General features: G+C 43.3%; 1 protein-coding gene across 1 annotated transcript in view; it reads right to left on the reverse strand.

The window, feature by feature from the left end:
• SAMM50 (SAMM50 sorting and assembly machinery component) overlaps positions 1 to 25,809 on the reverse strand; it is a 175,022-nt gene extending 149,213 nt beyond the window's left edge. The window contains exons 1-2 of the mRNA XM_069228288.1: positions 25,629 to 25,809; positions 17,446 to 17,553 (exon numbers count right to left, since the gene is read on the reverse strand). Of these exons, the coding sequence (XP_069084389.1) occupies positions 17,446 to 17,553; positions 25,629 to 25,649 (129 nt within the window). The 5' untranslated portion in view covers positions 25,650 to 25,809. The remainder of the gene's footprint in view (positions 1 to 17,445; positions 17,554 to 25,628) is intronic.
• Positions 25,810 to 26,282: the final 473 nt, after the last annotated feature.

The raw sequence follows: 26,282 nt of genomic DNA on the forward strand, positions 1-26,282 counted from the left end.
ACAGAATTAGCTTTCTTGAGAGTGGTTAAAAAGAACACTCTGAAGAATGCTAGATGTTTGCAAAATAAGAAGGGGCACAGATGTACCAGGAGGAGGACTCGCTTTTCCAGAAAAGGGGACTACAATGTGCAAAAAATACTGATACACTGCATAAAGGTAGCCACAAGCTGGGGAGGTGTTAGTCAGATTTAGTATTCACAGCACGTTGAATGGGAATGGTAGCAAGCCAGCCAACCATGTCCTGGTGGATTGTTTTTAGGTTTTAGTGTAGAACTAAACAGATTATCAAATGACTCTACAGAAGATGTTACTGAAGTAGGAGTACCTTTGGGTCAATGGAAATGATATAAAAAAAACAGAAAAGCTATTTTCCACGACAACAGCTTAAAAACTCTTTCATGATGTTCCTTCTTTATGGTTGCAGTGCAAACATAATAGGGTTTTGGTTGGTTCTTTAAAGTATTAGTGATAAGGATTCAACAATTGTGATGATACTCGAATTCAGAGAGCTAACCTTTAGTGCTGCTTCAACATTATTTACTAAGAATGGATTGAAGTGAACCTTGGTAAACTCAGATGAGTAAGGCAGATGGAATTGCAAGCATGCATCGCTTTATTTTTCCTTTTAGGAGAGATACATATTAGGCTCAGAATACATTTGTTGAAATGGTAACAATAAGATGATTTTTTTCATTAATTTCAGGGTCAAGGCGTGCTTTAAAAAGAGGTCTCCTCAGATTAATGTTGATCAACAGAGAAGTTTAAGCCAATTGGTTAAGCTACCCACAGACCAGTGCAGAGAACAGAAGAATAGTGTTTTGATATAATAGTATTATTTCAAGGGCACGTCTTTGCCTAGGGAGTAGTCAGCTTTCATAGTGAGTGATGTTTGATAGGAGCTATATGAATAAAGAATGCCCTATTAATTAGGGCAGTTTCACCTAATGTTAAAGAGTCCAAGATTAAATGAGACTAAGCACTGACTCAATAAGGTCAGTGTAAATAAACAGAGGCAAAGCCAATAGGTCTGCATTTAATGTGCCACATATGTAAGCAAAGCCATGTAACAAATGCTGTTTACGGGCACAAATGCTGTTTAACACATTAAAACTACAAAAGCAGTGAAAAGGGAATTGCTTTTAGTGTAGAATGCATGTAGGAGATAAACAACTGAATGTGACAAACAGTGTGATGATGGAGCATACATTTCAGATAGCCCTTCATGTACTCCAATGAAACTCTTGCTGGAAGCCTGAACAATAGGCCAAATAGCAAATGGCATGAGGTGAGAGAGTATTAGTCCTCTGGCCCAAGCACAATCAACGCATATTTTTTTTTAAATGGCAAAATTACATCATGCAGGTGGATGTGCTGCCCAGCCAGCCGTAAAAAACCTCTGAAAAAGAAGCATGTGGCAGGTTGAGAACAAAAGTAAATAATAATTTCAGATGCACTGTTAGATCTGACAGCCTTAGGGTGGTCATCTCCTAACGTTTTGCCTACTTCCCTAACTTTTTTCTGACCCGGTTTCTGTTGGTTTTAGGACTCTGTGCACTTTACCACTGCTGAACAGTGTTAAACTGCAGGTGCTCTCTCCCCTAAACATGCTAACAATGGCTCCTACCCAATCAGCATATTTAATCTACTTGTAAGTCCCTAGTAAAGTGCACTAAAGGTTCCCCGGGCCTGTAAATTAAATGCTTCTAGTAGGCCTGCAGCGCTGATTGTGTCAATCACATAACTAGCCCCTTAACCACGTCTCAGGCCGGCCATTGAAATGCCTGTGTGTTTCACTGCCACTTCAACTTGGCATTTAAAACTAAATGCCAAGCCTTAAACGCACCTTTTTTCTATATATAACTCACCCCTGAGGTAGGCCCCAGGTAACCATAGGGCAGGGTGCTATGTAAGTAAAAGGTAGGGCGCGTACTTATGCGTTTTACATGTCCTGGTAGCAAAAAAACTCACAAATTATTCTTCCACTACTGTGAGGTCTCCTCCCCTCATAGGCCAGCATTAGAACTGCCCTTATATACTTTTAAGTTCTAGATTGTGATCTGAAAGAAGTAGCCCTGCCATGTTTAGTATGGCGAGAATGGTAATGGAAAATCCTGCTTACTGGTAAAGTTGGGTTTAATATTACTATTTTAGCGATGCCACTTTTAGAAAGTGGGCATTTCTCTGCACTTACTGTCATCTGTGCCGTACAGCCTGTCTCCAATCCACGACTGGTCTGTGCAAGTTGACAGCTCCCCTTGTGCATTCAATCAATCAATCAGTTTTTGTAAAGAGTGTCTACTCACCCGCGAGGGTCTTAAGGTGCTGGGGGGAAGGGGAGGTGCCTCACCCGAAGAGCCACGTCTTGAGGTTCTTCCTGAAGATGGTGAGCGACTGGCTTTGTCTGAGGTGCAGGGGGAAGTTGTTCTAGCGCTTTGCCGCGATGTAGGTGAAGAATCGTCCTCCGGCAGTGGTTCTGCAGATGTGAGGGATGGTGGCCAGGGCCATCTGGGAGGAGCGAAGGGACCTGGCAGGGTGTGGAAGGAGACGCGGTGGTTCGGGTAGGCTGGTCCTGCGTTGTGTATGGCCAGGTACATGTGGGTGAGTAGCTTGAAGGCGATTTGTTTCTCGACAGGCAGCCTTGGAGGGTCCTTAGGTGTTGGGAGATGTGTTCTCTGCATGGGAGGTCCAGGATGAGTCTGGCGGTGGCGTACTGAATGAGATGTTTCTAGTCGAGGTGCTGGCATAGAGGGCACTGCCATAGTCGAGTTTGCTTGTGACTAAGGCTTGGGTGACAGTCTACTGGGATCCATCTGAAGATCTTCCAAAGTTTGCAGAGTGACTGAGGTGACTGAGTTTACCTGGCAGGTCATGGATAGGGAGGTGTTGAGGATGATGCCTAGGTTGCGGGCGTGCTCAGTCAGTGCAGGGGGGGGGAGGCGCTGAGGGATGTTGGCCACCAGCAGTCTTCCCAAGCTGAGGTGGCATTTCCGAAGACGATGACCTCATTCTTGTCGGAGTTGAACTTGAGGCAGCTTTCTCTCATCCAGGTGGCGACGGCTTCCATTCCCGAGTGGAAGTTCCTTTTGGCCGTGTCCAGGTCTTTGGTGAGGGAAATGATGAGTAGTGTGTCATCGGCATATGACGTGATGTTCATACCGTGACTTCTGATAATGGCTGCGAGAGGATCCATGTACACATTGAACAGTGTGATACTCAGTGAGGATCCTTGGGGGGGACTCTGCAGTTGACTTGTTGGTCTGGAAGTGTAGGAAGGGAGTCTGACCCTCTGCGTCCTCCCGGAAAGGAAAGAGTGCATCCATTCCCAGGCTCTTCCACAAATCTGTATGTCGTGGAGCCTGGTGCGTAGAGTGTTGTGGGAGACCATGTCGAAGGCTGCTGAGAGATCATGGAGTATGAGCGATGCGGTGTGGCCGCAGTCCAGGAGTAATTGGATGTCATCAGTGGCTGCCAGGAGGGCTGTATCCGTTCTGTGGTTGGTGCGGAAGCCGGACTGGGAGCTGTCCATGGAGTTGTTGGCCTCAATGAAATTCCGTAGTTGTGCGTGGATTGCTTTCTCCAGTACTTTGGCTGGGAAGGGTAGCAGCGAGATGGGCTGGAAATTCTTTAGTTCTGATGGGCTGGGTGAAGGTTTCTTCAGGAGAGGGCGTATTTCAGCGTGTTTCCAGTCCTCTGGGAAGGTGCCAGTGTTGATGGGGCAGTTCACTGTGTTCCGGAGCTCGGGGCGATAGATGCGCTGACTCTGATGTATATGTGGTGTGGGAAAGGGTCCGTGGGGGCTCTGGAGTGAGTGCCGTTCATGATGCTGAATCTTTCCTCTGTGGTGAGCGTGGACCCTCTGTGGATGGTCTAGGACGGTTCAGGGGAGGGGAGGGTGTCAGTCACAGGTTCCGGTACTAGAATTTTCCAGGAGGAAGCGGTCGTAGATGTCCTGGATCTTGTGGTGGAAAAAGGTGGCTGGTTTGTCGCAGAGGTCCTGTGATGGGGGCATGCTGGTGGCTTCAGGGGGGGGGATATGTGAACTCGTTGATGACTGAGAAGAGTTCCTTAGATTTGTGTGTGGAGGAGTTGATGAGCTCCCAGAGTGCGTCCTTCCTTGTGTTCTTGATTTTTCAGCAGTGGGTGGCGGTTGCTGCTCTGAACTGAAGGAGGTGAGGTCTTCCCTAGTTTGGCTGTTCCTCCATTTTATCTCTAAATGTCTTTGGGTGCGCTTTGATTCTTGGAGTTCGGTGGTGAACCAGCTGGCTTTCTTAGGTATGCGTTTGGCCGATGTCCGCCTGACGGGGCTAGAGTGTCGGCGCATTCGGTGATTCATGCATTGAGATTGCGGGCTGCTGTGATGGAGGGAGGGATTTGGCAAGAGATGAGGTGCATTCCACCCAGACAGCCATAAACACAGGACACTCAGCAACATCTGCATACTGAATGGGTCTTCCCGGGCAGGAAGGGTGGAGGGGCTCTCTCTTAAACTTAAAAGGCCAGTGGCCTGCCTTCACACAAAGGGCTGATAACCCTCCACAGGGATCCTGGCAGATAGAATTGGGCTGAAAGGGGAACTTGTGCACTTCAAAACAACTCTTTGAAGTTTTCCCCACTTCAAAGGCATTTTTGGGTATATATACTGGGCCTCTGACCCCACCAACTCAGACACTTCTAGATCTTCACCTGGACTCTGTCAGAGGGACTCCCGGGCTGCCCAAAGTACTCATCTGGGCTGCTTTGCTGAGAAGGACTGTAGGCTGCTGGCCTCTGACTCTGCTGGAAGGACTCTGCCTTCAGCACAAGTGCTCTACAAGGGCTTGGATTGAGCTTGCCTCATATGCTGAAATCTCAGGGCCACAAAGACTTCACCAACGAGTAGAAAATCCCAGTGTGTCAGAAAAACGACACAACACCTGCAGAAGCCAATGCAGAGCCTGCCTCGAGGCTGAAAAATCGACGCACCGCCTACTGGATCGACACAGTGCCTGCTCCTTCTTACCAGTGCGTCACGGATTTTCAACGCATTGCCCCGGCCATCAAAATATACCCGCATCTCAGTGAGAAACCAATGCTGCGCTCCTGGAAATTGACGCATCACCCTGCAGCGTGGAAAGAAATGATGCATCATCTGTACCGCACCAGAAAATCTGATGCAGCACCTTATTTTTCTGCGCATCTCCTCCTACGGGCCCCCTGTGCATCATTATTCTTTACGCATTCCAGGCACTGTGTGTTAAAAAGACTAATTTAAACCTTTAAAAAGTGATGTCTTTATATGTAAATATTAGATTTTTGTTGTTTTGGTCTTATTTTATTCAGATAAATATTTTCTATTTTCCTAACCTGGTGAGGAGTACTTTATGTGATGACTTCACTGTGATAATGCATGAGTTATTGCACAAATACTTTACACATTGCCTTTTAAGTTAATCCTACCTGATTTGTGCCAAGCTACCAGAGGGTAAACACAGGATATTTTGAATTATGTTGTTGTAGGAAAGTACCCTCTTTTGGCATGGTCAACCCCACTTTTTGCCTGCTGTCAGTGTGTTTTGACTGTGTTCACTGGGGTCGTGATAACCAGGACCCCGGTGCCTGTGCTCTCTCCCTCTAAATTTGGTTGCTTAGGGCTTTGCACACCCCACAATTGGTATAATTGGGCTGCAGCATGTATTATGCCACCCACGAGAGCCCATGCAAAATGTGTCTGCAGGCCTGCCATTATAGCCTGTGTGAAAAGATGCAAGCACCCCTTTCTCTGCAGGTCAACTTAAGCCACCCCTATGGCAGTCCCTCCTAGCCCAGAGGGAAGGGTGCAGGTACCTGGGTGAGGGCACCCCTGCATGAGCAGAGGTGCCCCTATGAACTCCAGCTCCATTACACTGGACTTCATAAGTGTGGGGAAGCCACTTTAGCTGTGTACAGGACACCTGTGTCCAGTTACATAATAGTAATTCCAAGCCTGAGCAGGTTTGATATCAAACATGTCAGAATCATACCCCAATGCTGTTGCCAGTACTGGTTGTATGATTCCATGCACTCTAGGGGCTCCTTAGAGCTCCCCCAGAATTGCTCCCACCAGTCTTCTGGGGTTTTCTGGCAGCCCGTGCTGCTGCCACCCCTCAGACAAGTTTCAGCCATCCTGCTGCTTGACCGGTTCAGGCAGAGGAATGCAACACCGTCTCCCTTGGAAACAGGCATGCCATGGCTTGGGAGGGGCAGCCGCCCCAAGCCACTGGTATGCTTTGAAGGGCACATTTGGTGCCGTCCTTGGATAAACCGGTTTGCACCAGTCCAGGGACTCCCAGTCCCTGCTCTGGCTCAAAACTGGACAAAGGAAAGGGAAGTGACCACTCCCCCGTACATCACCACCCTAGGGGTGGTCCCCTGAGCTCTTCCAGGTGGCTACTCAATTCTGCCACCTTGAATCCAAGGTGGGCAGAGGCCCCTGGGAGCATCTGAGTGGCCAGCTCATGTAGGTGGCGTCACAGCCCCCTCCTGATAGGTGGTCACGCTGCTAGGTGATCAATCCCCCTTCTTGGGCTATTTAGGGTCTCCCTCTTGGGTGGGTCCTCAGATTCGACGCCCAAGATTCCAGCAGGACTCCTTCTGGCCACTGGGAGTGCAACTGGACCCTCTAGGAACTGACAATCTGCAACTTCAGTGACAACTCTGCTCTGTTGTTTCTCTGGCTCCTTCCAGCAACAGCAACATTTCCCCAGCTGTGTATCCTCTGAGGGCGACAAGTCTCCCTTGGAGGGAAAGTCACTTCCCTGTATCCGCAGGCATCAACTGCAATGATGACTGGATGTGTAGATCTTCTCTCCTCCAGAGCTGAGTGGATCCTGCATCACAGGTAGTGGTCTGGAGTGGTGCCCTTGGTCCTCTCTACCAGCTATTCAACTAGGGAGATGGTAAGCCCTTGCCTCTCCTTACAGGACAGAACCCATGTGCACTGCGACTCTTGCAGCTACCAAGGCTTGTCTGTTCCTCCTCTGTGGGATCTTCAGGCTCTGTGTAGCCCCGGCCCCCAGCAATCCTTCCTGCAATGCACAGTCGCCTGCCTGCTGCTCCAGCGATGTGGGACACTTCTTCATGTGTGCTGAGTGGGCGCCACTGCGACTCCTGTGCCTGATCCCCATGGGTTGCGTGTGGGGGCTACCTCCTCTTCTTGTGACTCTCCCAGCTGCTGAGCTTCGAGTCCCCGGAGCCTTGCTGGTCCACTTCAGCCTTGCAAAACCTTCTTCTCTGAATCTTGTATTTGCCAAAGCTTGTTGGTGGTTATTCAACACCACTGACCGACTGCATCACACCCGCCGATGTGGGACATAATTTCTGGAACTCTTCTTCTGCTCCTGTGCTGCAGTGCTGACCGTTTTCGTCCACTGTCGACCTGGTCCTGAATCCATGGAAGGGTGGGTAGTGGCTCCTGCCACAAACGAACACTCCAATTCAAACTGGACTTGGTCCCCTCCCTTTGCAGGACCTCTTCTGTCAGGATCCACCTTTTGGTTCTTCCAGTCTTGTCTAGGTCTTGCAAAATCCTTTTCCAAAGTCCTCGTGTTGGTTTTGGGTAAAATCACGTACTTACCTATGCTCTCCTGATCGCTAGGGGTCACTCTGGTACTAACCTCTTGGGGTTCCTTGTTCCTCCAGCTCCCCTCTACTTATTCCACTTCCTTGGGTGGGGGACTGCCTTTTACAATCCACTTTTTTTAGTATATGGTTTGACCCTCCCCTCAAGGCCCTTACTATTTGCTATTGCATTTACCAATTCCTATTGCTTTCTATGACATTTACTGATTGCTAATGTGTATATAATAGTGTGTTTATTTACTACCAGTTGGGGTATTGCCTATACAGTATTTTAGTATTTGTGTTACTATAATAAAGTACCTTTATTTTGCAACACTGTGTGGTTCTTTCATGTGTGTAAGTGCTGTTTGACTGTAGTGGTATTGCATGAGCTTTTGCATGTCTCCTAGATAAGCCTTGGCTGCTCATTCACAGCTACCTCTGGTTTCCTAGACACTGCCTACACCTCACTAATAGGGGATATCTGGACCTGGTATAAGATGATAACATCATAGGTGCTCACCACACCCCAGACCAGGTTCCTGCAGTTGTGACTTACCCTGACAAGGATTGTGGTCCCTACTTGGACAAGGGCGTATACCTCTGCCAACTAGAGACCCGATTTCTAACATGCATCAAAATCCACATTACTGGAGTCAGTTTAAACAGAGTCAAATAACCATAAACCTATGGAACATTGCCTCAGACAACAAATAACTCAGAATCATGAACTGAAATATTTGCTAAGTAGCCTGAAAGTGAGCAACAAAAGCCTGCATTCCCACAGGCTGTTGCTAAGTGTCCTGAGACTAGAACATGCTCAGCTGCAATTTATTAAAATGGCACTGCAAAATAAAAGTGATATACTTTCAAAAATATGCAATAAATGAGGCCATACTTATATTACTAAGACTGCTGTTTCCCGAAAAGTAATATAATACGAAGGATGGCACATACAACAAACGAAAAAGAAGTAAAGCTACAATGGCACTGAGAAGTGGTCAATGAGAGGCTGTAAGGGTGTGACATGGCAAGCAGCAAAGCAGCATCTGCTACTCTTTCCTCTTCTGGCGAAAATAGCTGGCCATGCTCAAGCCCTCATTGTATTCAAGTATGGAGGCGGACCCCCAGGCTCGCTAGGTTGTGAGCTGCTAGTGGTTGCTATGCTCCTCTAACTTGTGCTTGTATGTTTATCACAGCGTAGGTGTAGGAGGGCGTGAGAGGCTATGTAGGCAGATTCTGGGCAGTGACAAAAAATTCATGACAAAAAGTGAAAATTCATGACAAAACAAAACAGGAAAACAGGTCAATTTTACCGTCATGTCTGAAGATGTCAAGCAACAATTTAAAACTATGTCAACCACAGGGCCCACGCAAGTAAAAGTCCAAACCAGTTTAAGTTTTTTGATTTGTATAATAGATATCAGTACTGTTCCACTCTGACATTTCTCCTGTGGTGTGCAGACCAGGGGGCTTCTTTTAGTGTAATATGGGCTGTTACAACCCAACCATTCCACAGTTTCCACATTCTAGTCATTCTAGTCATGGCCCCCTGCAGAGTTGGGCTAGTTTCAAACTCTTTGCCAGGGCTGAATCTGGCCACACTGGGAGTAGAGTACGTTTGCCAGTACTATTTGTGAAATATACAGTGCACACTCATTTCTACCCTACTGTTCTACATGTTGCATTGGTCCTGTATCACTTATCTCCAAAAATCATAAGGCAAACAATGCCATCCCAAATACATTTAGCAAGACACGTTTTAACACTTGTGGATTTCTTGCACTTTTAATTTCTTATCCTCTTTCTCTCTATCTAGTGCTCTCTAATATCTGCATCCATGTCTTGGTGAGACTTTGGATTACCTGTTATGGGCTATGAAAAAAAGTGCCCTGTTGAGTTCTATGTCCTGTGATCTAGCTAGGCTGTCAAGAGCTCAGGTAGTCTCATGAAGGGAGGCAATGAAGGTCTTATCTAGTCACCAGTAGTGCCATTACTCTTCCTACCATCTGGGCAGCAGCTCTTAGAAGGTTGCACGAGTGCAGGGAAATGACAATGGGCCAGATGTATCATCCCGGCCCTTTGCGATTCGGAAATAGCGATTTTTAAGAAATCACTATTTCCGAATCGCAAAGTGCCATTTATCACATTTGCGAATCGGTAATAGCGATTTCTTAAAAATCGCAAACGCTATTACCGAATCGCAAATTGAGATACCGGCCCCATTCGCAGCTATGGGCCTGTTGGCCCATATCTGCAAATTTTTTGAATTTCCAGAATTGCGATTTCTGAACCAGAAATCGCAATTTTGGAAATGCAAAACCCCAGGGTCCTGGGGGCCTAAGACCCCCTCTGCTGCACCCCATAAACATTTTTGGGGACATGTAAGGTGCACACATGCCAAAAGGGCATGTGTGCTTTACATGTACAATCTAGAAATGCATTTTAAATGCATTTTTAAATTTTGCACCAGGTTACCACCTGGTTTCTTTTAATGGTATTTTGCATGTGCAAAATGCCATTCTGCGAAAAATCACAATTTGCAATTTTTTGCAGCATCTCCTTGCGATTTGGATTTTGCGAATCGCAAATTGCGACTCGCAAAACCAGGTCGCAACGCAAGAAATCGCAATTTTTGCGATTTCTTATTTGTGGTCTGCGAATGCCTTTCATGCATCGCAGGCCACGTTTTTGCACTCGCAAACGGACGAATTTTGCGATTCGCACCGTTTGCGAGTGCAAAAAAATGTCATACATCTGGCCCAATATTTTCACTTGCCTGAATGGGCTCCTTCAAAATGTGTGAGCTCCTCCATCACCCTTATCTTTTGCTGAAGCCTCACAAGCCCACCCCTAGGACTGTCCCTATGTGACAAAGCCACTAATGGATTCGCAGTTGTGCTTCCTCAGGCTGGTTTAGAGGCAGGTACTGGAAGGCAGCTGTTCATTTTGTTCTTCTGGTACAAAATGAATATTAACAAACCTCAACCAATGGAAGGTGTGTGCTGCTTGCTAGTAATCATGCATTCAGGCGCGCACACACTCTCCTCTTCTATACATAGATAGCCTTTTGGAGCTTCCCAGTGATAAAGTGGCGGTTGGTCCATCCAGCTGCTAGACCAGCACACATGACTGTGGAGTGAGAGGTGAGCCGAGTAGGGAGCACACGGAGTGGATCTTGGCTTGCTGCAACCTGCATTGCTACACTGTTTACACCCAGTGAATGCAGCAGGTAACAGCTAATCCTACTTTGTTCCTGCATTATTAGGACATTGGACTTTGGTTTCTCTCTTAAGCATCTTACAAGCTACACCTTTCTACATTATCCCATTAAAAAGTATGGTGGGGTTAGTGTGGGTGGTGGCCAGAGGGCACAAAAGTCCTAGAGCCGGCCCGCCCTAAGGAATCAGTTAGATACATACTGCTCTGCTACTGAAAAGTTCTTCACATTTATTCTGTTTATGCTTAGTAATGTGCAACTTCCCACTGCAAATTAGATTCAAATGTCTATAATGAAATCTGAGTGTAGCTACTAACGTAACTGGGGAGACTGCAGAGAGCTCTGCTATATTGAAAGATGAGCACATAACAGTCCTGGAAAAGCTGCAAGACAAAGAGAGCAACCAGGGCACTCCAAAGTGATAAGTCCAAGATGAATAAATTTGCAGAAGAAACTTTAATCCTTAGTAATGAAAAATCGAATAGATACACAGAGATATTGAAGTCCATATGTTAGAACAGGTATATGAGAGTTCGGTAACAGCCAACACATGTTTTGTCCTCACAGACTTCTTCAAGGCTCAAGGACTACCATTTGGGTAACCACAATATTTCTGTTAATACTCCAAAAGTGATTCTATATCAGAAAAACCGATGAGTAGTCCATCAAAGTAAAAACGGGTCCCTTATCTTACAGGAAAAAATGCTCTTCCAAAGCAGAGGGACTATCCCGTAGAGTGTATCCGTAGTAAAGGATAAACACTATGGCAACGGCCTAAGTAGACCCAGTCCGTACTACCCCAGGATCCGTGAGTCAGGAAACAGCGGTATGTGTAATAAATCGCAGCGCGTGATAACGCTGCCGTGTTCAGTGAGAAAGTCCTGGAAAAGCTAAATAAATCCATGTACTGTTGCCACCATATGTTCCTTTTGATTTTCCTGCTTTTATGTTGTAGCATTCGTCCTTGGCTTTCTTTGCTGACACATTAGCCTCCCAGAGACTTGCACACTGCATTTCATAAAGTTTGTTAGAAGAAGAAAAAAGTAACTCCCTCACACATTCTTTAACCAAGAGGAGTCCTGAGAAAAAATTAGAACCCAAAACAGGAGTATGAAGATCAGAAAAGACTCAATGAGGAATAGTAAAACGCTGTGCACCACAACTATTGTTTCTAAGAGAACTGCACCAAGCCATGTCCAGAAGCATCTAGAAGAAATCCATGCATGAGGAATCTCTTGAGGGACTACCACCAATCCCAACTTTGATTCCCAGCCTGAGGGTACTGAGGATAACCCAAATAGCTGCCAGTACACAACTTATAGAGAACTCAGATGCTCAATCTAAAGATTAAGTACAGGAGCAAGGTGCTCCTCAGAAAAGAGTAGGCAAGTATATATTGAAATCACTCTCAACTAATTACCAGGGGCCACTGTAGTGATATTTGTGCTTTGACCACTGACTCCGTGTCACAACACTTTGCACTTGGCTTAACTGTCCACCATCACATTAGCGGTCCCAAATTACAGACTCCATTTTGTATTCAGCATAGCCTTAGCTTCATCGCCATGTTAAAGGTGCAGGTATTTTTTCGTACGGAACATGTTATGCAACGTGTTTTCTCGTTCATGTTTTTATTCTGCGTGTCCTTTTTCACCAAGGGCTAGGACATAACGTGGAAGAGTCAGTCAGTCAGCTAGATAAGGATGTACTAGGATGATGTTTATGGTACGGCAGGGAACGGGTTAGTTTTGGGAGGGACACCTTGGGAACTTGGCCATTTCCAATGTGTTTCTTTCAAAGCTGACCTGAAGTAGCTTTGAATAACAGGGGGGGGGGTGGGGGGAGGTTTTCTAGTACTCTCCCCTCTGGCTTGCTTAAGGTACATAAGAAACCGAGGATTGACAGTGGGAAATTTAGAGACTTCGGTCAGGATTTTGACATTGAATGCCTGACACCCTATGAGGGCAGATCTCTCTTTCTCTTCCGCAGCCGGTCTCTGAGTCTAAGGCTTGAAGCTACTGAGAGAAAGATGAAGAAGCAGCTGGGCCCCAGGGTGATGAATTTTCACTAATTATTTGCTTTGCATTATATATATATATATAGACACATTATAAACATATATATAGAACATTTACAAAGAACCTTCAATCTATAAACAGCAAATATATACATACCTTTATATTTATTTATAGGTATGTATATATTTGCGGTTTATAGATTGAAGGTTCTTTGTAAATGTTCTCACTTTATTGTTTAGCACATTTTATCGGTTGTACTGACCTTTCTTCATGATCCTTGCAGAGTAATTTAATAAATGTCTTCTTTAGACTAAGAAGCGCATTCCAGGGATTCTTTTTGACTCTTTTCAGTGTGTCTATTTTGGCTCGATCAGCAGTAAAGCAAAACAACCACAGACACAAAAATCACATAGCCTCTTATTGCTGGAATTTACTCTCACAGAAATAGAAATAGCACACCCACATCCAATCGTAACAGCTGGGTCGTCCCAAAACAATGCTGGATCTATTTAACAGTACCCTCAGTTAGAATCCGCAGTTCAAACAGAACCTCTCTGAAGTAGGTTCTTTCAATCCATCACAAGAGAATCTTTCTGATTTTGTTACAAGCCCTAAGCATAATCCTAGGCTCTATATTAGTTCTGTTGAAAAAACTTCTTAAAATTCAGACCACGTGTTATCATCTATTTTGCCTGTTATATTATGGGCTCGCATGCAGGTGTTAAGTATGGGACAATCAGAAACACACTATATGTCAGTGGTCTCCAAAATTTTTAATGTCGTGCCCCCTAGTTGAAAAATAAAAATCATTGGGCCCCCCCCCTCAGAATTTTTTACAATTATTTTTTAAACATGTCAATGTTTAAATACGTCTAGACCTATTTCAATATTGCAGTTAAGTACTGTTACCTTTTTTTAAAAAGCAATACATGTTTCTGCTTAACCCAAAGGCCTGTTATCCGTCTAATGCTTGTTTTGGCCAGTCTGGTGCCCCCCCTGGGATTACTTGAGAACCCCCTAGGGGGGCCCGCCCCCCAGTTTGAAGATCTCTGCTCTATGTTTTGGCGCAAAAAAGGGATAAGAAAACAGTAAATAAAGCAACCCAAGCTAGACCATTAGTAAGGAAGGGTAAGAGGGCACCACTATTGGCAACTAAAAATCAGGACCCACCCGATCATACATACTGACTAAAAAAATTAATTCAGAAAAAATAAACAAGACTTTTGAATAGGCCTTCCTCTTTCCAAGTAGAAACCCTTCCTAGCAATGCACCTTTTAGGAAGCAGGCTAAGGAAAAACCAAAGGCCTCTAGCAAACAAGATGAAAGACCGAAGGAGGGGGAAATCAAATGACAGAAGCGAAGATTATCAAAAAAGAGCCAGAGGCAATCAGATTCCCAGCTTCATCAACCACCACTCATGAGACACTCTTCAGCAACAGAATCCAGCACCCTCAGCCATTGACTCTGTAGATGAAATCAAGTTAAGCCTCTTAACAGTAGAATTTAGGAGCTGCAAGGACCACTTACTAACCAGAGGTTAGTTAGATAAAAATGAAACATTAAATCAAACTCCATAAGCTGTTACGTCAACTACTAGAGATGAGAAGGCTATTTCTTCAATAGTCAAAACTGGCAAACTTTTCAGTGAAGCTCAATCTTCTTTAAATAGATACATAATACTACCCCACCTCCCTAGGAATCCTTAACATGGTAAATTTAGCAGATATTAAAATGGTTGAAATACAGGAGAACTTTTCCACCTGAATCCATGGCGGAGTTCAGTTCCAAGCTGGTCCGTTTTACAGTCCTGAAACACAGCATCTTATTTTTCATTATTCCTGTAACTATTCATGCCTGAAAGATGTATTTAAATGATGCTATTAAAATTGATCCAAAATGCTTCACATCACCAAAATCTAGCTTTGTACTCCTTCCTCTCCCCTCCCCAAGCTAATCAGGGGAGTCTACCGTGGTCCCTGAATTAGTCTATAAATATTTCTAATCAATTAGAGCATGATTCCCAGGGCAGGTACAAGAAGAAGCTAATTTCTGGTCTTGGCTGGCAGGTATACTTAATCATACCTAATTATGTAAGTCCAGTTTCCAGCTATGTTAACAATAATATGTTGATCTTAACGTGGAAATTGGGAGGGGTACTATCAGATGCTTATTAAGTCAGAATGTTTAATTCATTCCAACACAGCAATAATATGCCTTCAAGAAACCTGTACTATCAGCAAATCCTCTTCAGATAAGTGTTACTTAAAGAGCAGCCATATCCTTTAGGAAAGGTAATGCAAGTGGGGTATAGTTCTTTTACGAACAGTGAATTATCTAGCCATGGAATTACAGAGTTTTCTTTTTATATCACCCTAGAAACATTGGGCAAAACATGTGCTTTCCATTTAAACTCATTGAGACAGAAATGCTCTTGAGTATTATTTAATGTCTATATCCCTTCTAGGTCCAAGAACAACAAAAAGCTGCTGACAACTCTTGACTTGACTTCTTATCACTTTAATTGAAAAGGAGCCTGTAAAATGGTTTTTACCCATGGGAGACTTTAATGGCAAAATTTCTTAACATTTACTAGATGTCTACAGAGATGCTGACCTGTAGGAAGTCTGGTCAATTGCTCTAGCACCATTACAGGAACAATATAAAGCATTACATTACTCTGCTTTCACAACTGAGTGAGTTGAGGGGCCTAAAAATTAATTCCCACTTTGAAGTTGTAATTCTAGCTAATAAGGGCTGCCCTGGATTGTCATTAAAGAATTTCATGATTTCTAATTATACTTTCTTTGGACTGCAGTCAGAAGACCAGGTAGACAAGAATACATTAATGCTCACTCATTTTTTAGGTCTAAACATTATTTTACCACTACAAGGGACAACTGATTAGAATCTGATTAGGGATACTACAGAGACAGAGGCTAGTAGTCACATAACTGGAATTCAGAGAATACATTATCTGCATGTGAAATGTTACCTCCTCGTATAGAGTGGCTGAATAATGCGGAAGAAGAAATGATTTGAAATCTTAATAGAGACTTGAAAAGTTTCTATCTATAATTGGCCAGCAAAATCATATTCCCAAGAGATAAGATGTATTAACAAAAGAAGAAACGAACTGGGCCAAAAACATTGTCTCCCAGGATTGAAGACAGCTCTCAGCTACACATATAATAGAACTACACTGAGTTTTTTATTAGTTGGATGAAGACTTACACAAGTGCTGTGGGTAAACTATGCTGAACCCCAATTTAATAATATAATAGTATATATTGCAGATGCAATAAGTATAAATACTGATACAACATTATTTATATATTTTCTATCTCAAATCTTAGTAAGCATTATGAACTAATGTTTCGGAAGATGGCCGACTACTCTGAAACTCAGATCATGCAATAGTTGCCTTAAGCCATGTGGCAGAGGTATGACCTATTCATGTTCCCTTATTAGACTAATAAACTCCGCTGTGGATCTAAGGGTCCCCTTTCCTCTAATGACAGGTCATTAAGGCATTGGAGCGGATGAGACCCTCTGACTAAATACAGGGCTAATTATAAGATTTAAACGTTGATGATACATCTTAGATTGTATGTTGATCCACTCACTTTGGAAATATATGATAGATTTGGAGGATTCCTACTCAAATATGTATTTTATTAACAACTTTTGATGTACCAGTGATGTTACGCTTAACTATAAATATATTCATAATTAAGAGCTCTGCAATCTTTTGCTTGTCAACATTATACCATACAAATAGAAAAAGCATTTTTTTTTAAAGAGTGGCCTGGTGTACAGTTATCTGCACACTTGATGATATTATTTGTTAATAATTGAAGCATATGTTAATGAATGATTGATTAAATTGATATAGGCACAATGTTTATAATGTTAGTCTAAGAGAAATGAGCAACGTGGGACCTATGTATTGTTTTCCCAAAAGACTAATATGGCCACTTTTAGAGGAGAAGCGTTCTTTTCTAGTCTGCTTCTCCATTATCAAATAATTTCTACAACATACTGAAAACAATGCTTCTCATGCATTTCAAAAGAAGAATTGGCTAGGACCTAGAATGTTACAGCAAACAGCTAATACCAGAAAGTGAGCAGTGTTTAATTCTTGGAAGGACAAAAGCTATGACAGACAGGTGTACTGTCAAGCCACACCGAAAAGTACTTGAGTGAAATTAAATTACATATGTTAACTGCAACATACCTAGCGGTCAAATAAATGACACAAGTTAAAGGAAAAATCTACTTCACATGACTAAATCAAAGTTCCAAGAACTATTGTGGAATAAGTTCTCTTCAGCAACTGTTTATTAAACATGCACATAAGCACAGACACACACACACCTTCTTGCTTCACCCCTGATAAAACGCACACGACAGGCCATCTTTATATCTCCTTGATTACTGTACATTTCCCACGCACTATTAAGTGGCCAGTACCAACTGTATTGTGTATGTCTTACACATGGCTCTCACCATCAATTGTGCTTGCAAATCTGAACCGGCTTATTATGCACATTGCAAAACTCCACATGAGAAATAAAATTCTGCATTTATTCCAGAAATTAACAAATAGCTGAGAAAAGGGAAAATGGACTCACATCTTTGTTTTCAAGAACCTCTTGTCTCGGTTCAGGCTCCACCTCGATCAGTCCAGAATCATCATCTGAGCCAAAATCAGGCCCACCCATTGGAAGAGGGTCAAGGCTCTGTAATAATTCAAGAAAATTTGTCAAACCTTCTTATCTTATTCTTCCTCACCTTTTCAAATTAAGCCCCTGTGCTTGCTCTTGCAAACTTTTCATTCTGCTCAGGGCAAGTACAAGGACACAGTATTTCTTTCTTGCATTTTTCACCATTACATAACAGCAGCAAGCATTAAGAGCAGCCATTAAACAAATCATTCTGATCACGCTCTGTTTATTTGTTGTAAGTGTGACTTATCACTCCCAGTTAATCAAATACAAATGTACGAAGGCTTTCATAATAGTCCAAGGATGTCCAGACGTGGGCACAGAACAGTGATTCTAACTGAAATCAGACTCAATATCCATGAACCAAGAGGGTTCATGGACTCTTTTGTACAAGAGATGACAAGTAATGACTGGGGACATTTTTACAAATATGGCTAAAAATTGCTTTACATATAGTGGGGCTCAAATAACCAAGGGTTTCTTGGAGTTAAAGTAGTTACTACAATAAAAGCTGAGGGCCCAATTTACAAATGCACCTGACAAAAAAAATACTACCACAATGCCTACATATCTACATTTGGAGAAAGCGTCACAATTTTTAGGAGTGGTCAGTCAAAGAGCGTGTAGGACTGTACCAGACTGCCCAGAATATTCATATGCCAACTATTATCACATACAGGGCATATTTTTGCATGAAGAAAAACAGAGCAAAAAGCATTTACATTAGCAGTTTATTCTTTTCCCTGCCACAAAGAAATGTTTTCCCCTCATTGTACCTGCCTTCCATTATACTCTCATCTATTTTGTTTTTCTCCCCATTCTCATTCTGAATATGCTTTTCCTTTCCCCACTGGCATGACTAAATTTGAGAGAGCAGTCAGGTTGAAATACTTAATACAAAATTATGATCAATACATATTACGCTGTGCGTTTATCCGGCAGACTGACTTCGGAATGCACCCAAACACACCTCTGGTAGAACATTTGCTGAAACAATTTCTAGCATGGACTCTGTGCAATGGCAAAAGCCTGTCATTACGGATTCTGTGAATCATGAATGGGATTTCCCTTGCAAATTATGGTTTTACACACTTGGGGGTTGAATTTAATCTCAAAATGTTTGGAGAATCGAGTGCACGGAGGATGGAAGAATTAGAGAGAGAAGAAAATCAGACAGACATTTTATCATGCTTTCTTTAGGATAAGTGGTTGTCAAGAGGTCCAAGGACAGAGGGAAATTTTCTACAGAAAGGGTGCTAATACAAACAAATACTATGCCTCGTTTTCTTTATCTATCTGGTGTCTGCACAGTGGAGGTGTTGCTACACCGCTAACTGTTGCGACAGTTATTGCATATTGTTAGAAACTGGGTTTCTGGCTGGCAGAAGTATGCACCCTGTCCAAGCAGGAAAATTCACAATCCTAGTGAGGGTAAGTCTGCCCAGACCCTAAATTAACCGGTGTTCACTGCCTCGTAGCTTGGCAGAGAGCAGTCAGGCTTAACTGAAGAGGCAATGTATTAATTATTTGTGCAACATTTCAAACAGTAAAAAAGTGAAAACACCACACAAAAAGATGCCACACCTGGTTAGAAAAACAGAGATTAATTTAATGAACAAAACAAGATAAAAAAAACAAAAATATAATAAGTGAAAATTGAGATATGAATTTTTAAAGAATACATTTGGTTTTAGTGCTTAGAAGCACAAAGAGTCAACCAGGGCTTTCTGGTCGCACAAGGCCGGGTCAAATCTTAAAGTCAGGCCGATCACGATGGAGTGCAGGTCACATATGGGACCAGCCTTGACCAGCTGAAACAGTACCTTGGTTCAGAGTTGCGTCGAAGTCAAGAACAAGATGCAAGGAGCAAAGGAGGTGATGCGTGGACGTCAATCCCAATGATGCAGGCGATGTATCGGCTTTGTTCCTCACAGAGTCAGGAATGGAGGCGATGAGTTCCTTATTCGGAAATGTGGTGTTCCGGATCCTCACAGCATCCCCCGTGTGCGTCATTGATGCGGTGTCCTTGATCCTCATAACAGCAGCGATGTGTCAGTGTTAATGGAGATGCGCCAATTCCGAGCAGACCAATGGTGGCAATGCATAGATTTTGGACTGGTTCAGCACTTTATGCCCATTTCCAAGGGCCTAGGACTGGGTTGGCACCACTTGACAGGGCAAGACTCACAGATGGCAGAGCCCAGATGATGTAAGTGATGAGTTGGAGATCTTTTGTGTCCCTGAGACGTCAGAAGAACAGCAGGCAAGCCAATAAGCCTTTGGAGTCACTCTGGTTCTGGGTTCAAGTATTGTGGGTCCGGTCCTTCTCACCCAGGCAGAGAGGGCAGCAGGTCAGCACAGCAGGAAAGCATCTCTTCCAGTGCAACAGTCCAGCAGAGTAGCAGTCCTTGTAGCAGAACAGCAGTCCTTCTTCCTGGAAGAGTATCCACAGGTCCAGAAGTGTATTGAGTTGGTAGGATCTGAAGGCCAGTTCTTATACCCAGTGGTGCCTTTGAAGTGTGGGAGACTTCAAAGAAGGGCTCTGAAGTGCACAGAGGTCCTCCCTTCCTGCCCTGGCTCCAGACTCACCACATGGGGGTCTGCAGTCTTTTATGTGGGGTGCCTATTCTGGTGTAAGAGTAAGGCTGTGGCTAGCTCCTCCACCCCCATCCTTCCCAACGGTCCCTCTGTTTGTGGCTGTTTAAAGGAAATGCACAGGGCCAACTGTCACTCCACCCCAGATGTGTACTGGAGACAGGCTGCAGACACAGACTGCTATGAGCAAAAAAATGCCAACTTTCTAAAAGTGCCATTTTCAAAATGGTAACAATAAATCCGACTTTACCATTAAAGAGGATTTATCATTACAATTCCATTGGTACTAAACATGACATTATACGTAATAAAAGGTTTGGCAAGGGGTTTTAAATTCCAAGCCGACACGGCAGTGTAACACTGCATTCAACTTCAATGGCAGGCCTGGGACATGCTTTAAAGTGCTACTTAAGTTAATGGCAGAAGCACTGCTGCAGGCCCACTAGTAGGATTTAATTTACAGGCCATGGGCACAGTACTTCACATTTACTAGGGACTTATAAGTAAATTAATCATGCCAATTAGGTATATACCAATAAATCCAAGTTTAGGAAGAGAGCACATGCACTTTAGCACTGGTCAACAGGGAAAAAGTGCTCAGGGTCCTAAGGCCAACCAAAAGAAATCAGCAAAAATGTGAGGCAAGGAGGAAAAATGTTGGGGGAAAGACCTCCCTAAGGCTGTCAGGTCTAAAACATATACAGTGGCATGCCTTAAAACATAGGTGGATATAGGTGATATTGTTCTCAATGTGCTCTCATCACTGCATATATATGTATGCACAAACGTATGTTTGTATATGTATTTTGATAACGTGAACCTAGCAATGATGAGTGATTAAGGAGGACAGGCAATGTGAAAGAGGTTTTCTCATAATACTCAGGAGAGTGGGGAGGGTAAATAAGATTAAGGGGCTGAGAAGCAATATTTTTTTAAGAGGTGGGTCTTGACTTTCATCCAACTGGTGAAAAGTCTGGCACTTTTAAAATTGACTGCAATGTTGTTTCAGTTCCTGGGGGCATAAGTGGAGAATCTCTGTCTCCTGCTTTTCATAAGTTCATCTCCATTCTGGCGATGTCCTGGCTCTGGGTGGGGATTAGTCCATCACTGGTGGATAGGATCTCAGCAAGATATGCTTTGGTGCCAGTACTGGTGATTCAGATGATAATGTATGGTTGGTGGTTGGGCCAATGAAGTATCATTAATGCTGAGGAGATGTGTTAGAATTTCTTCAATCCTTTGATGGAGCCTTTTGAACTTCGTAGGATCCATTTCATGGTGGCTAAAAAGGTGTTGGGGAGTATTTTAGAGCTAGGCATTGCATCCATTTAAATGAAAGAGTATGAACACTTAAATGGCAGTTCCGAAGTTGTTATAAGGAAGAAAATTTTCAGTAGGGAAAACGGATACCAAGCTGTTTTGTTTGTCATTACAATTCATTATTTGAAGTCAGCTTCGATGGTGAAGCCTGGTGATTTTGCTTTGCTCGTCCGTTGGTGGTTGCAGCCTTCCAAATTCATAATGTTGAGCAAGTTTGGCATTCTTGATCTTTGTTATTGCTCGTAGAGAAGACAAATTCAGTCTTTGATTGAATGAGCTTCAGGTAGCTGATGGCTATCAAGGATTCAATGAGTTTGAGGCAGCATTTAAGCCAGTGAAAGTAAATTTGAGTGTCAAACACAGAGTTCTATTGCAATGCAGGTGAATTTTGATCCGCCCATTACTGAGTACAATATTGTGAGGTACCATGCATTGATTGAAGGTGGTGGAAATAAGATGGAGAGCTGGAGTACTCTGCAGGTGACGGAATCTTCTAGGGCCTTGCAGAATCTAACTGCACAGACTGGTGCCAGTTGGAAAGTAAAGAGGAGAACAAGTATAGGGCAGCATTTTACATTCTCAGATGAGGGTTGGATGGGTGACAGTGCTGAAAGCAGAATTATGGTGGATGTCTCAGTGCAGCACCAAGATCTGAAATCTAATTGATAGTCATGGTTGGCATTGATTTGTGGGTGCAGATGGATGTAGACTGTTTTAACAAGGATTTTGCCAAAAAAAGATAGGTGAATGATGGAACTTTAGCTGTCAAGGTCACCGGTCACCATGATCCAGGGTGGGCGTCTTCAGAAGATGGAGAATACGGACAGTTGTGAACATTTATGGGGACGTGCAATCAGTGAGGGAGGTTTTGATGATTTAAGAGTTGTACAAGTGCTTTTTTGTGGGGGGTTCGTAATGTAATTCTCTATAGCATGATTATTTTTATTCAGCACAGTATATTCCTTTATATAACATTGATATGGTAAAGAGTAAATTTAGAATTTGTCACTTATGTTTTTAAAGAAGTAAAATATTTCTATAGTTGGTATTTTGGTTGGAACTAAACCACTAGGCCGTCCTGATTTCAAGTTGGGCAGGCTACACTTTTATGTTGATGGAATTAAATTGTACTCTGTCGGTGTAAAACTTCCGTCTGACAGTCTGCCCTATTTACAGGGAGTGCAGAATTATTAGGCAAGTTGTATTTTTGAGGATTAATTTTATTATTGAACAACAACCATGTTCTCAATGAACCCAAAAAACTCATTAATATCAAAGCTGAATATTTTTTGAAGTAGTTTTTAGTTTGTTTTTAGTTTTAGCTATGTTAGGGGGATAGCTGTGTGTGCAGGTGACTATTACTGTGCATAATTATTAGGCAACTTAACAAAAAAAAATATATACCCATTTCAATTATTTATTATTACCAGTGAAACCAATATAACATCTCAACATTCACAAATATACATTTCTGACATTCAAAAACAAAACAAAAACAAATCAGTGACCAATATAGCCACCTTTCTTTGCAAGGACACTCAAAAGCCTGCCATCCATGGATTCTGTCAGTGTTTTGATCTGTTCACCATCAACATTGCGTGCAGCAGCAACCACAGCCTCCCAGACACTGTTCAGAGAGGTGTACTGTTTTCCCTCCTTGTAAATCTCACATTTGATGATGGACCACAGGTTCTCAATGGGGTTCAGATCAGGTGAACAAGGAGGCCATGTCATTAGATTTCCTTCTTTTATACCCTTTCTTGCCAGCCACGCTGTGGAGTACTTGGACGCGTGTGATGGAGCATTGTCCTGCATGAAAATTATGTTTTTCTTGAAGGATGCAGACTTCTTCCTGTACCACTGCTTGAAGAAGGTGTCTTCCAGGAACTGGCAGTAGGACTGGGAGTTGAGCTTGACTCCATCCTCAACCCGAAAAGGCCCCACAAGCTCATCTTTGATGATACCAGCCCAAACCAGTACTCCACCTCCACCTTGCTGGCGTCTGAGTCGGACTGGAGCTCTCTGCCCTTTACCAATCCAGCCACGGGCCCATCCATCTGGCCCATCAAGACTCACTCTCATTTCATCAGTCCATAAAACCTTAGAAAAATCAGTCTTGAGATATTTCTTGGCCCAGTCTTGACGTTTCAGCTTGTGTGTCTTGTTCAGTGGTGGTCGTCTTTCAGCCTTTCTTACCTTGGCCATGTCTCTGAGTATTGCACACCTTGTGCTTTTGGGCACTCCAGTGATGTTGCAGCTCTGAAATATGGCCAAACTGGTGGCAAGTGGCATCGTGGCAGCTGCACGCTTGACTTTTCTCAGTTCATGGGCAGTTATTTTGCGCCTTGGTTTTTCCACACGCTTCTTGCGACCCTGTTGACTATTTTGAATGAAACGCTTGATTGTTCGATGATCACGCTTCAGACGCTTTGCAATTTTAAGAGTGCTGCATCCCTCTGCAAGATATCTCACTATTTTTGACTTTTCTGAGCCTGTCAAGTCCTTCTTTTGACCCATTTTGCCAAAGGAAAGGAAGTTGCCTAATAATTATGCACACCTGATATAGGGTGTTGATGTCATTAGACCACACCCCTTCTCATTACAGAGATGCACATCACCTAATATGCTTAATTGGTAGTAGGCTTTCGAGCCTATACAGCTTGGAGTCAGACAACATGCATAAAGAGGATGATGTGGTCAAAATACTCATTTGCCTAATAATTCTGCACTCCCTGTAGAGTGGACGAGGGGACAGTCGGATGGCGGCTTTTTTTAAACTGTCTCTTATCACCACCTGTATACTGTAAGTGAGGCAGAGTGAAAAAAGAAAAATGACCCGACACCATGGAAAATAAGTCCCATGGTATGGGAGTCATTCGGTTTTTTTCTTCAAAAAACGAACTCCTGCTTTAGGAGTTTGTTTTTAAAAAAATAAGTAATTTTGGAAAAGTTTGACAGCCGTCTGTCAAACTTTTACAACACTGACCAGAAATGCAATGACAGCAGTTAGTGCCAATGTATAGAGATGTCTGTGGGCTGGTGGACATTTCTGAATTTTGCAGGTGGGGTAAAGGAAGCGAGCTGATCTAACGTCCTCCACCACTCTCTTCACCTTCACTCCCTCCACCAAATACTAAATCAAGCCCATTGTCTAGAGTGGTACAGTAGGCGAAAAGTGATAGTTTGGAATGCTAATAATAGATACTTCCAATGGTTGTACTATTTCCAAGCATTCATCCTAGGGTGTTTGATTGCCATTAGTATGCCTGGAAACAAGATACTGGAGCAGCTTTTCAAGCTTAATACTGCCAATTGTTGAGATCTCTAAAAAGTAGTAAATTTGCATCAATTCACGGATTACTTAGCTGGGAGTCGATCGACTACTTTTGTGGTAAACGATTCACTATATGTATTTAAGTTCCCGATTCACAAAATGAACAAGTTAAAGCCTCTCTGTGAAATCGGAATGATGGGAAAAACCAACACAGACCTAGCAGACCCAACTCCGGGCCCCCACATTCAAATGTCAAGCCAAAAAAATATTTATATGGGGTTTGTCACATTCCCAAACACCCCCTGAAGCCACGTCCCTGCCCACACTGTAATAGCATTTTATTAATTTGGAATAAAAATGAAGAATGTCTAATGTCATTATAAGCTCTTATGGGGATTACTGTTATGTTTGTTTCACTGCTCAAGAGTGCTTGAACGACTAAGGCCAAACACGTCTGTATCCAACACAAGCCTGGTGTATCAATAGCTTTTTTATAAACAAATACGCTGACAAAAATTAAGTGATTTTCATCCGCCTGTTCAAAATATACTCAGTGGGCAGTTTTCAACCACTGCAAAACTATGAAGACTCAATATGGAAAATCGCTAAAATTAATTTACAATGTCGTCCACAAGACCCAAAGTCTCATTCTTGGTTAAAAATTTTGCATAAAAAGAAATGCTTAGCAGTGCATTTTATTCACTTGAGAAGTGCTTTAAGGTCAGAAGAAACAGTTTTAAACACACTCTGACCTGCTTGACGATATTATACCTTTACTTTTATGAGATTCAAACTGATCTTTTTAACCGGCCTTGACCATGTTCTAGAGCTGCGACCTAACAGTCCCGGAAGGTCACGAGGGACTGACAGCGTGCAGCTCCAAATTGCAGAGCCCCCTTACCCGAGCGTGAACAGTGCCCATGTCTGCTGCTCCAGGTGGCTGTGCTTGGGCGGGGAGCAGTGGTCCAGTCACTCCACAGTAGCCAGCGGTGGAACTGACAGGGATCTGGTGAAGTGGTCACTCTTTCCCATTAGAAGCACGAAAGTGACATGTTCCGATTAGAGAAAGGACCCATAGCAACGACGGTACACACGTGTTAAATACGTCACGTCCGCCTTATCTACGTCGTGCGTGAGGCTACATCCGCCACCAACAGTAAACATATGAATTTAGTTGGCAGCGAGCTGTATTGTTGAAGCTGGCACAGGCAACATTGAAAGGCGTTGTCACCGCAAGAAAAATTATGGATTATTTGTTGATTAACAGTGCTTGCGGATACGAGTGTTCTGAGGTATAGAAGGCAGGGTGGCAGAGATTCCCGTCTCAGGTTGTGCGCGAGCAGGGCAAAGGGCTTTGCCGGCCGACACAGACTGACTTTGGATAGGGTGACGTGACCTGCTTCAAAACGCGGAAGGATTATGTTATCTTAACTCTGCAGGCATGAACATAGGCGTTTCAGAATGGTGGATTTTGTGGTTCCTTTCTGTGGGTTTCTTAAGGCTTAAACTGCTAGACGACCGGCACAAGTAGATGGGCCAGTTTTTTTCTTTGTAT

The sequence above is a fragment of the Pleurodeles waltl genome, chromosome 4_1, assembly GCF_031143425.1.
Source record: "Pleurodeles waltl isolate 20211129_DDA chromosome 4_1, aPleWal1.hap1.20221129, whole genome shotgun sequence".
Taxonomy (NCBI): Eukaryota; Metazoa; Chordata; class Amphibia; order Caudata; family Salamandridae; genus Pleurodeles; species Pleurodeles waltl.